Genomic DNA, 13,144 nt, shown 5'->3' with positions numbered 1-13,144 from the left:
AAGAGGAAATTTGGCCAGTTCTGAAACACTTTGATCATACTCTGTTTACTTAATGAAGACTTTTGACATATTTAAAGAGTGAATGCTCTATGTGGTTAAAAAGAACAGGTTTTACAAGTCAATAAGTACAAAAATGACCCTTTTATGACCCTATTATTGCTGCATTTAGCAAAAAGAAAACAATCACATTATTAACCAAAACATAACATGTAGTCTGATTTAATGTTAAATGAGTGAATAAGATAGGCAGTGAATTCACTCATGTAGTTTCAATAGTATTTGAGCTTGTATTTGCAATTATGTTGGTTTGTTGTGTGTTAAATGTAGTTAGAAACTGCAAACTACTTTTCTCTACTAAAATGTCTTTTATTAGTCTGATCCAATATTTTAATCTCAAATTTCATGTTTTCAGTAGCTGTTAAGGGAAAGAATCCTCAGTACTTAGCGAGTTGAATTACTGAAATAAATGACATATTCAATATCATTTATTTAAAAGGTTTCCGTAATTTGACCCAGAAGAATCAACAACATCAACCTAAAAATCGGCCCGTGGTTTAATTCAGTGGTAACTAAAATAAATCATCATGTGAAAAACGCGCAGTAATAAGATTCCTCCTCTGTCATTCTCCCAGGATCTCAGCGGTGGCTGTGGGAACTGCACGGAGTGGAAAGAGGAGGAGAGAGGAAGTTCTCCCAAACTTTTTTCTCCTCCCTGAAAAGACTCTGGAGACGTTCCGTTAGATTTCCAGAGGAGGGGGGTTTGATCAGGAAAAAACTTATAACTCTGTGTGAAGACAAAAGCGGACTACGAAGTCAGTAGTGTATCCCTCTTTTTTATTTTACTCTCTTTACTTGAAAGCCGTGAAAAGTGGAAACGCGTGTTTTTTCTTCCTCTTCTTCTTTTTCTTTCTTTTTTTTTTTTTTTTTTTGTTTCCTCCCAGCCTGAGGGGACTTAGCACCATCAGAGGCGATGAGATGTGAGTGAGCTATGCCTGTTGGAAATGGACAGACTTTATCCAAGCGAGAACATGGCGTCTGCGTCCCGAGGTTTAGCTTCTTTCCCGGTCTGCTTGTGGCGCTGTGCTGCCTGGAGGTGTGGGGCTCCGGGCCGCACGGTGGCGGCGGCGGCGGCGGCGGCAGCTGCAGCCCCTGTCCCGTTAACTGCAGCTGTGCGCCAGCGGGGCCCCTGCGGCTCTGCGTCGTTAATTGCTCCAGCCTCGGACTGGAAAGGGCCCCAGCGGCTGCTGAGTTTCCGCCGACCGTCAACGCACTGTGAGTATTTCACAGGATGAAAAAGCAAAAGAAAAAAAAAAGTTACGCACTACATAAATATCTGCTATCTCAGAGCCGGCCCGAGGAATTAGCGAAAAAGTTTCTGCATCGAGCCCCGAGACTTGCTTCCTTTTCTCCAAAAGTGTTTCACCTCTCGCACAAAATATATATCTCAAACTTGAAGTTAAAGAAATTATTTATAATTCTCAAAAATTTTAATTTATTTTGGACCTAGAGCAGAAATACAATAGTTATAATAATACAGAGGGAAATATTTATCATTTGATAAGGGTCATTCATTTATTTATTTAATCGACTATGTATCTAAAAACCTCATAATAAAAATATTCAAGTGCTTCCTCCTCACTGTTTCTGCTGGATATGCTCTTCTTCTATGGTCAGAACGACACTAACGGAATAAATTTAACCTTGAGTTAAAAATCACAACAATTCCGTGTTTTCACAAAATTTAAAAGCAAAAGGACGTTGCATAATGTAGTGTCTTTTGCACTCTATTTTAACTATAAACAAATAAACATGTCTTTAAATAGAATTACCTTATTATGAGTCATTATTAAGTGACTCATTACTTATTGACTCATAATAAGTAACTTATTAGGAGTGACTTAGATTCACACCATGACTCTCTGAGCTGAACATGTCTTCCTTGGAAGTGAAAGAAAAGTGTGGTGTTTCAGCCAGCTGATCGGCAGCCTCTTTTACAAAACGTATTCTGCCAAGATATCTGACATTGAAACTGTGAAACATTTAGAGGTTTTAGTTGCCTTTTTTTTTTTTTAAACCTTACCTCAAATACTGCTGTCCGTACAACAGATCAGGAAGTTAGAGAAATAGTTTTTTCTAAATGTTTATTTACTGTCATTTATTTAAAAACTAGTGCAATCTGGAATTGGGGCCCAAAATCAAAGTCACTTAGGGCCCCATAAAATCTTGGACCGGCTCTGGGACAGCCAAATAGTTTAACCAAGTCTTACCACTTCACATCATTTGCTTTACAACAACAATACAAACAATAGTTTCACATCTAATAACAATAAATGTTTGAGTACAATTTCTTTTTTTTCTTATTTTCTTTTATATAGTATTTTGCTACTTCTGACTGAAATCAAGTTAATTCACCACATTATTGTGTTAGCTTTTTTTAATGCATTATTTTTCTCTTCATGATTCTTAATATATTCTGTCAAGCTTTATGTCAAATTTTGTGTATTATGGAGCATCTTTGCATTAATAGTCCTTTTTCATAGGATTCTATTATATTTTCATCATGTTTTCACCTCAGTAACTATCAAAATAATTATTACCACATCAGACAATTAGATATAGTCACTGCTGATAGATGCTATGTTTGGATGAATGTCTGGACTGTGGAATATATTGAGCTGGAAAGGAAACTGGGATTTAAAGGAACAAGAAACATGAAGCCATCCAAATGAGCATTAAATACAGAAAGTTGTGAGTTGCTCTTTGGGTAATGCCAGGTATGGGTTTCAAAGGTTAAATAACTGATGACATTGTGTGTGTGTGTGTGTGTGTGTGTGTGTGTGTGTGTGTGTGTGCTTGCAGGTGGGCGTGGAGGTGGGCGTGTGTGTGTGTGTGTTTTAGTATGTGATGTATTATTGCATGTGTAGTATGTGAAGTTTGTGTGTGTTTGTGTATAAGTGGTCACCTAAACCTTAAAGCTGCTGCTTGCGGTGTGGATCAGTCCTGAGTTTTTAGTCTGGTCAGCGAGAGAACATTATGTTCTGTGCTGTTGGAAGCCATATGTTACCCATTATTTATTTTCACTCTGTATATAGTCTTTATTTAACCTAAAATCTTAACTTGCTCTGGCTCAAATGTAATCACTGCTTTATTTTTTACTTAAGGTCTTGGATATGCTGGAAACGTCACATAAAAAGCTACCTAGTACATACGTCATGTTTTTCTTTTCCTTTTTTTTTTTTTGCAGAAAATCAATCTCTGCTCCATGTACAGAATACATATGTTGGCTCATTTTACATGTGCATATTTTTCTTGAATGTTATCGATACCAATTGCATAAGTGAAGACGAGCAACTTGCTAAGTGTCTCATTAATTGCAGACAGATTCCCATTCGGGTTAGAATAACTGACTGTAACGTTTGAGGCTTTACTGAGGTGTTAATTATCAGCTTGCTCCATGTAGGTGATTGACTGCGAACACTATAGACATTTATTAATTAGGTATCTGGCTCATTTTACCAGAAGAAGACACTGAAAGTCTTATGCTGAATTATGCAAGAATAGATGTTCAGGCTTATAATTATTCATCTGCAGTGTCTGCAATGTGTTACCTATTTACCTATGATTTAAAAACCTGCTGCTTGTTTTTTGTCTCATCCCTTTGATCTGTTAGTTTAGGGAATATACTTCATGCAAGAGAAAGTACGTTTTTGTTTGGCAAGAGAAATTACGTTTTTGTTTGGTTGACTTATTTTTCTGTCTCGCTTGGATCAATGTATCTTTGGGTTCTTTATTTTGTTGTTTATTTCCACAAACATCGCGTTTAATATGAAGGTTGCACCAACCAAACACTTCACCTACACCAACTTCTCCAACAGGTTTTCCCTCACTGGAAAACATGTTTGTCATCACAGGAGAAAGTCTCAATGCCATTTCTCTTTTGTTAAGTCTCACTCTAACCGTTTCTCGTCTGGTTCGGTTCTTGTCTCTACTGTATTAGCGTTTGTTCTTTGCTATTGTGGGCGTGAGTAAAGACAGCAGCGTGGAGGAGCCGTGCTCGAGACTCCGATGATGTTTGTAGAATCACTCAGCAAAGGAGAACTTTCACGGTTGTGGTTCTGATGGACTCAAATTAGCCCAAATAATGCAGTTTGTCTGAAATGACAGTGCTGATGAAAGGACTATGGTAAAATCAAGAAAAACTTTCCTTTAAGCATCAAGTAAAAAAATGCTGGGTAAGCAAAGTCATCTGGTGGCTGAGAGGCTTTCAAAAGATTTAGATGGTGGGTGAAGATACCAATTCTCGGTTTTGCCATACATAATGTTTGGGTTTTCTTGTTAATGTTGTGTTTTGTATGCTTTTCTGATTGGTTTCCCTTTTCCAATATTGAGAAGGTTTGTTTATTCTCTGTTGCCTTCACATTCCCTCGGTTCTCTCAAGTTTCACCTCCCGTCGACAACAATCAGCACACCTGTTACTCGTCCGGCAGTCACACAACTCTTGTCGTTTTTCTATTTTCCGAGTGCAATTCTGCTGCCGCTTTGTTTCCTGCTCGGTTCTTGTCACAAGTTTTCATTTTGGTTCTGGATGTTGATTCATATTTGAGTTTTTAATTTTGTCGGGACGTGTCTCCTTCATTTGAGTCCTCATTACTTCAATATACGGGAGACTGTAAAAAAATTTTTTACAGCTTTGACCTTCTAAAGCTTAATTATGATAACAATGTAGCTCTTTCATATACTTATAACAGATTTTTTCCCAACATGTCAGCAACTTACTTAGATTATATATATTACGATGTAAGGGGAAAACTATTTAATCTGTTCCTTTTCAAATGGTCTATTCTACCTGTTAATTATTTTGTACAAAATACTAAAATTAACTTAGATTGTAAATTTCTATAATTAGATACATTATACTTGATACGACTTATAGGACTCAATGGAATGTGTCATTGATTTAATTATGTTACTTTAACTTAAAATTGGCAGAGTTTAATTAAAGTCCGAGGACAGCAACAGGATTTGCGGATTTGAGTTTCTTCTTGGAAAAAGCCTGTTGAAACCCTCACGCAGTGACTTTTATTTTACATGAAGCAGATTTGTAATGTTAAGCTTTAAATACTTACAGTATTGATACTTGTAAATGGTGATGTGCTCAATTTAAAGTTTCAGTCACAATTTCAGCTAAATTAACTGGAAGAAACTCAAAGTTTCAAACTCATCATGGAAAGTATAAGGAAACAATACAACATGGCCTCCTTCTACGGAATGATTTCTGCAGTTCTTTACATTTTTTGTACATCCGTCAGCGTGTCTCCACTCTATAGTTAAGATCTATTCAACTTATACTGGCAAATGTGTGGCAGCAGCGCTTAACTGCATAAATAGGCGTGTGTCATGATCCACAGGTGTTTGCAATTTTGTTCCCACTTGTGCACTAACATGGACAGGCCCTAATGACAATAAAACTAAAATGATCTAAATACATTTGTAATTCACCCTTGTCTCTTTATGTAGATTTTGGTCCTTAGGTTTAGTTAGATCCTAAGTGTCTCCATTTAGTTTTCTCTTAGGCTCAACTGGTTCTCAAAGCCACATCTCCACAGCATTCAAGCTCCTTGGTTTCTTTCTTTCACTGCTGGATTCTGCTTGGTTTTCAGTTTCATCGCTGAATCAGATCTCCATCACGCATCTTCTTCACCCTGTTGACATTTCTGTCCTCCACAACCCACTTCAAGCATCACACAGTGGAGTTATGATGTTTTTTTTTGGTTTTTTTAAGGTTATTTTTCACAGCCTGGTCTCTGAGATAAACAATGATTGTGACGGGTTCCTGGGATGCAACTGGAGCACAAGCTGGCTGTGATATGATTGCTAAACGAAACAAGGAGCCAAAGCAGACACCTGGAAACAGAAATTGAAACAACTGAGATTTCTGCCTTCCATCACAAACACAGTGTTGTTTCTGTGTAGATATATAACACAAGTGATGTTTTTTTTATGTTTTCTTCCTCAACATCAGCTGTGGTCCTGTTTTGAAGGGCCCAGTTGCTGCTTTCAAAAGATTGGCATTTGTCCAGCTTTACAAGAACGATATATTTGTGAATTAATGCGTTTCAAAACCGCCTCAATGGCTGTGCCTCTATCTGGTCCCAAATGTAAATATGGTGGATACGCCCTCCGTTAAAGAGAAGAAAAATAATTGAGTGGCAGCAGAGTGCTGTAACGCTCTGCAGAAGGAAGTTGGAGGTGGGGGGAAAAAAGCCCTCATACTCCACACTGGCCCATCTGCTCCAACCCACACACATAATAAAATCTCATAACACTTTTTTAGAGAATTTTGGAGCTCTGAAGTCATTTTTGGGAAATGCTAGTGAAAGGAAACCTCTTCAGTGTTTTTTTTTTTTTTTTAAGTGCCTTTCCTTCGTACGCAGATTGCTTCAAGGAAAGTTGGACAATGCGCTTTTGTCCCGAGGCAGAAGACTCTGAATAAATGACCTTTAAAAAATAGGATAGAATAAACTTTAACCCCTCCCCATCCCACTAGGAACAAGGGTGTTAGAAAATGGATGGATGGATGAATAAACTTTATTGATCTCCAAGGGAAAATTGCTTATTAGTTGACAAGCTACTCCATCCACAGTGTTAAATATTAGTAAATACGATTGTAACTATAATGTAGGTGTAATGTTGCACGTAGTTTAAATATTACTAAATATAAATGAGTAAAGAAAAAGGAATGATAGTGTTTTTTTGTTTTGTATTGTATAGCAATTTTGTTTATTGCAACCTGCTGTCTGCTTAGCATATCAAGGTCGTGTCTGTTTGACTCTGATGAAGTTTGTGGTGTTTCCATGGCAGCAGGATGCACATACACAGAGATGCGCCACAGCCATTTAACTGGAGCTGGGTTACTTGGTTCAATGTGAGATTGCAGCAAGTCACGATACAGCTGCGCAGCACATGGGACTGGATGTAAAAAAAACATTTCTCCACTTTCGTTTTTCACTGCGTGCCCGACCTCGCCTCCTAATCCAGAGGTGGCCACTGACCTTACAGCCATCCACACACTCTGCAGACGGAGATCGAGTGGGGAAGGTTGGGCGCTCTGACAATACGCAAGGGAGAATTTGTTTGGTTTCCATGGCAAACGTAACCCATGACATCACTCGCAGACGTTCAGACATTTCAGTTGGTTGTAAAGGAGAACATGAGGCAAGAAATGAGGCGGACTTAAGATGGAGCTCAATGTCTTCTTCCTGGTCTGTGTCCATTAGCTCAGTGTTGGTCTAATGTAAAAAAGGTTTTGTTTTTACTGGATGGATCCGGAGCCTACATCTGGCAGTTCAACAGTGTGGGAGGGGGACGAAAAGACATTATAGTTTTATTTGTATTTGATGCATTTTGGGTAGGAACCAAACTGAAAATATGATTAGCTTGTTTTCATTGTGTTTGACTAGAGTAATACTTCATCTGCTCTGATGCTTATTTCTTTAATCTAAATTGCACCTGAGGAAACTCTTAAGCTGTGAATTCATAGCATATTCAGATTATTCTCAGACTCTGTTGCAAAAGGAAGATGTTTGTCATTTTGTCTCTAACTAAGGCAGTAATCAAACCTGGGTGTGATCAACCACAGTTAAGTTCTGGGGTTTTTTTCTCACCATTACTACTCCCCTCCCCCCTCCCCCCCTCCCCCCGCCGAGTTAAAAACTGCATTTTGTGTTCAGTTGTGTCTTTAACTAATATTTAAATTGGTTTGACATTCTGAAACACAGACATGCAAATATGAAGAATATGAGGAGGAGGCAATAACTTTGTCACAGTACTGCATGATTTGATAAACAAAGATAGAATAGAGTAGAAATGGCCTTTAGACATAGTCATTGACAGACTTTATTGTCACTGAGCTGCATGTTTAAAATGTACTTATTGTTCATTTTGTTGCATGCCTCCAGTAATAGTAAAATAATTAATAATAAAAGGCATAAAAACATACATTACAATGATAGACCTTTGTTTGAGTTTGTTTCCTTGATCTTTATTGTCCCACTGTGGGGAAATTCAAGTGTATGAGTTCACACAAATATCAGAAAGGATTAAAAATGCATATAAAAGAACAAGATTAAGAGTAATAATGGTGGCATAGTTGCTGTATAGTTAACAGAAATATAAATATTGGACTCACAATCCAACTGAGTAGGATGACCTTTTGAATAATGTGAATGTTTTAAACATTAAAAAGACAACAAACTGCGTTAAAATGCAGTATATCAGTGAAGCGAAGGTACTTTATTATATTACTGACTTAAATCAAAGGTTCCACAAACACATGTGCATCTGTTACAGCTTGTCTACCAAAGTAAGAACAGGCGGGTCAAACCTCAAAGAGAGAAAAAGAAACTGATACGAGGCATTAAAAGCCTGTTTACTGCCGGCTTTTAGCATCACTTTGAATGTTAAGTCCCAGTGAATTTTTGTAGGGAAGATAGTTTGACGTTTTTTATTCCAACAGAAAGCATGAAGGAGAAATCGATGCTTTCATTGCAATCTGAAGCAGTCTTTTATGGCTGCTACGCTCATTTATCTCAGTTAGGAACTTTTCCAATCAAAAAGGGCTTGTTTGACATCATTGGAAAAGTTTTGTTTTTTTCTCTGACAAAAGGAGAAAGACTTTTAAAAGGTCTGACAAAAATGAAGAAATGCTAATGGTGAAAATGTTTTTGTCTACTTCAGCTGATAGATCGATGTTTCTTGTTTGAGTTTCCCTTACAAAACTTCTTCCCCCAATAAAAGCCACTTTGTTAACTTTGTTTTAATAAAAAGCAGCCCTCTGAGTTTGACTGTAAGTTTTTATCTCTTTGGGTTTCTGTCTCTTTTCTATTCCACCCTCATTTAAGTTGGGTCTTTAAATATTTCTGTCATCATCTCATCCTGCCTGCTAACAAAGCATTTCTTCTTTCTTTAGAGTGCAACTAACGATTATCTTAGTAATTGATTATTCAGTCAATTATTCTGACAGTTAATCAATTAAAGAGATAAAAAATTGGCACATAATGCAGGGTTTTTTATTTAATCATTTAAATATTCTAGTTATTTTTTAACTAAATGAATAAACATTCTAATGTCTAAAGTCCAATAAGATAGAACTCATTTAGTGAACATTTGTTGCAAAAGACGATTAAAGGTCAAGAGTTTACTGAACATCGGTGTAGTGCTGAGTTGTTGATTATTTTTTGGATAGCAAAAGATGTTTACTAGGAGTTTATTTTTACAGAATGAGAAACGGGTGAAGCTTAAACTTTTCCACCTGAGGAGTTTGGTGTAGAACAACATAACAGACAAAGAAGGATTTTTTTGTCTTAAAATATAAAATATGTAAATTCTTTTTATAGTTTTAGTTTAATTACAGCTCCGATGTTGTTTTCTCAACCAATGGCCTTTTCTGAGTCTGTATACTCCAGTTTACAATTGATCCACTCCTAAATTAGTTGCAGATTATTTCAATGATTGATGGATTAAATTATTTTTGATTAATTGTTTCAGCCGTAGTATAAGTTATATTTTCAATTACCTCCTGTCAAATCATGCATGGGAACTAATGACTTCATAATGAGGTAAACTTTAGCCAAACTGATACCGGTGACCGATTGGCCTGGATATGAATGAAATCTGTAATTTTAAGCGAAAAAAATATTTGGAAATGTCTGACCTCTACGTTTGATTAAAATATGTAAAGTTTCAGTTAGCAGAATCTCACATGCTATGTAAATAAATATACATTTGCATTAATTTAACTCAAGCAGGTAGCATTTGACGTCCACAGATGTTCATCACTGCTGTTTCCTAAAGAGTGACAGTATCCACACGGCAGGAGTCGTCATCGTGTGACCTTGTAGGTGTGTGTTTGTGCTCGAGTTGAATCTTGTCTCTGGAGTCGGCACACACTACACAAGGGTGGCGATTCAAACACTTGAAGACATCCTAGAATAACACCCGGCACAGCTTGCACCGAATGGTAATAAGAGGTTTTCAGGGTGGAAACGGAGAATGTGTCAAGCACAGAATAACAGGCGAGTCAAATATTTTAATGAAATGCGAACTGGCTATGTTTTTTTCTTTCTGTCATAATTTACATTCACACCAAAAAAATAAATTAAATAAAAATAGAACATGTTTTTCATTTTCGCTTTAATTTCAGGAATGTGTCTTATCCACCAACAGTAAATGAGGAGATTTCCCTACATAGTCATTTCTTTGTACAAGACTGTTAGGACTAAAAGAGTAGGGAAAAAAACAGCTAAAGCCATAAAACTGAAGAAATGTTGCAGAGGCTTCTCATTTTAAACCACAGTCTGGATCCGCTGTTTATCTGCAGGGAGGAAGTCACTGCAGGTCCAGTTTAGTTCGGTTTCAGGCCAGTGAACCTGAAACGGATCAAAGAAGCAGGGAGAACAGAGAGCAAAGTGAACAGGTATGAAATAGAAGCGCCGAGCTGAGACTTTTATCATCCTCACCAAAGATTGTTTCAGCAGTCACATCTGCTGTCAAGGTCACTGACACACTCATCGTCTGCTCTGGAGGCTTACTTAATAACAGGCTTTCTGGTGTTTGTCGCAGCAGTTTATATGAAGAGTTGAGTCTTTAAATTGCTTCTTTGCTCTGTTCTCCTCATGTGTGGCATGACTGCATGGCAAATAAATGGAAACGCTGGAAACATGAGAATGTTGACTCATCTCTTAGGACCAAAAAGAAGACTTTATGGAACTGGACAACAGCATTTTGAGCTCCCATAAAAAATGAAAAGAAGGAGAAGAGAAGAAAGAGATAGAAAGATACAAACTATCTGTAAATATGGCTCATCTGGCTAATCTTTTGTCACCAACAACCCTGAAGTTAGCAATTACTCTGCAGCTTATTTTCAGTGCTTAACTAAGGCACAAAATCATGAATTCATTGACTAATCAAGCAAAAACAAAATATTTTTACACAGAACAAAGATGTTAAAAACATAGACTAAAATTAATGGAACCTTTGTTCAATTTTAGAAAACAGTAATGGAGCATTGTAGGCACCAAACCCTCTCTCGTTCCTGCAAGGATAAGTGTGTTAGAAAATGGATGAATGGATAATGGAGCATTTTCAAGGTTTTTTGTGATTAGTACTCCCTCTGCACAGGAATGGCAGAAGAAAAGTTAACCAAAACTACACAGGAAGTGTACTTTGAAACATTTCAAACTTTTTAACACTCATTTGCAGCAGTTTAAGCGATTTTTTTTTTAATACTAAGGGCGTCACGAAACAATCCAGCTCATGAATATGAGATTTTGGCAATATCTTTTAGTAAAACTAACAATTCTTTAGTTTTGTTTTCACAAATAATGAAACACTTTCGAAAATTACAAACTGTTTTGAAGAATTGGGTTCAATGTTCTAGTTGACTGGTTCACATATTGTAGTTTTTATTTTTGTCTAATTCTTGGATAGCACCAACTAAGCTAATGCTAGCATCATTAGCAGCTAATGGTTAACCTGTCACAACACTGCCACAGTGCTTTCAAATTATGTTGTTTTTTTGTGCAAGTACTCAAAATACAAGTACACTATTTATTTAAAAGTGGTGGAGGCTTATTTGGTTTTCTAAGTGTTGTCAACCATCTCAACAATGAGTCCTTATTCACCACTCTGTTACGATTCAAGAGCTATTTTTTGTCTTTCTTCTAAATCAGAATCTCAAACATTTAATACAAAGGAGTGAAAGGCTTAAAGGGTTCGTGAAAATAGATTGCACTATAACTCCACCAGTCAAAGTCATACACAAATGGCAGCTGGTTTGACTTGACTGGGAAGAAATCACTGTGACGAGATCTGTTGTGGTGTTTTAAAATCACACAATCTTCTGGGACAAGATCTTCTTATCAAGATATCCTTAGAGACCAAGACGCACTGAATCCGATTTGGTGTCTGACCGCTAGCAATGTCCCTGTGACTGAGTCTGACCAAGGTAGACTAGGGGTCTAATCTGGCAGGAATGTCATAAGTGAGACCAACCAGCTCAACCGAAGCACGGTAGGAAAGTGAGACACGTCCATTTTGAGGGAAAATATGAACTAAAATCTTTTACTCCAGAAAACAAAAACAGTGTACTTATTTATGGTAGGAGATCAGAAGTAGAGAAGAAAATATCAAACTTTTTAATGAGAGTCCGTCTGAAAATATTGTATGTTTTTTGGGGGTAGAAGTTCATAAGTTTCTTACTTCTTCCTACTCCTTTCTGAGCATAAGATTATCGTGGTACAAAAATATGTGTCTTTTGCATTCCTTGTTCGTGTGTGTGACTTTATACTTCTGTCGTGTTTGAAATAAATGAATAAATAAACTTGTCCTAACAAGAAATTCAGCTTATGTTCGTTGACTCAATTTCTGGTACATATTCTCACAAGTCCAGTGGTCTATTGAGTGACCCTCGAGTGAAAGCCTGTGTGTCAGGAAAAAGTCCGATTAGAGTGAAAAGTCAGACGCAAGAGGTGTGTCTGACTTTTATGCATGAGGATATACAGCCGTGATGTGTAGCTCGCGTTGTCGGATGCAACTAACTCTATGCAATGAAAAACAACCGGATCCAAATTATAAAACCATTTATTTCTCGCATAATGTTGGGGGAAAAAAGTGCAATTTACCATTTTGGGCGACTGATATATTCGTGAATGTTTTCTTTTGTTTTTGTTTTTTTTAATGTTGAATGGTGGTGTTTTCTCTTCTCGGCTTCGGTTATTTCATATTACTTAAGGATTCTCTTTCAGTGGGATTAAAGTTGGCGGTTATAATTTGTTGATGCAGAAATTACTGCAGACGATAGTTTGGTTTCTCTCTTTTCACTACACCACATATATTTGGCGTGCGTTGCGAAATCCATTGCATGTCGGAAATCCAAACAGACAAGTGGTGGAAGCTGCAGCTCCAACTGTGCCATAGTTTACTCAAAACATTTGTTTATGTTTGCTTCCAAGTTTGCTTGGATAATACCCGTTTTTATAGTTGCTGGTACTGCTAGGGGTAATTTTGTTTTTCAGACAAACGGCATAGATATTTTCACTCAAAATTATCCACCACTGCAGTCCTGACATGCATTTTCTGTCTTCTA

The 13,144-nt window shown here is 37.1% G+C and overlaps 1 protein-coding gene across 1 annotated transcript in view; it reads left to right on the top strand.

Moving 5' to 3' along the window:
- Nucleotides 1–660: 660 nt before the first annotated feature.
- pkd1a (polycystic kidney disease 1a) overlaps nt 661–13,144 on the top strand; it is a 71,633-nt gene continuing 59,149 nt past the window's right edge. The window contains exon 1 of the mRNA XM_028017602.1: nt 661–1,272. Within this exon, the coding sequence (XP_027873403.1) occupies nt 989–1,272 (284 nt within the window). The 5' untranslated portion in view covers nt 661–988. The remainder of the gene's footprint in view (nt 1,273–13,144) is intronic.

Source organism: Xiphophorus couchianus, chromosome 5 (assembly GCF_001444195.1).
Source record: "Xiphophorus couchianus chromosome 5, X_couchianus-1.0, whole genome shotgun sequence".
Classification (NCBI taxonomy): domain Eukaryota; kingdom Metazoa; phylum Chordata; class Actinopteri; order Cyprinodontiformes; family Poeciliidae; genus Xiphophorus; species Xiphophorus couchianus.
The sequence above is the reverse complement of the archived record's forward strand: the minus strand, read 5'-3'. Positions and strand labels throughout refer to the sequence as shown.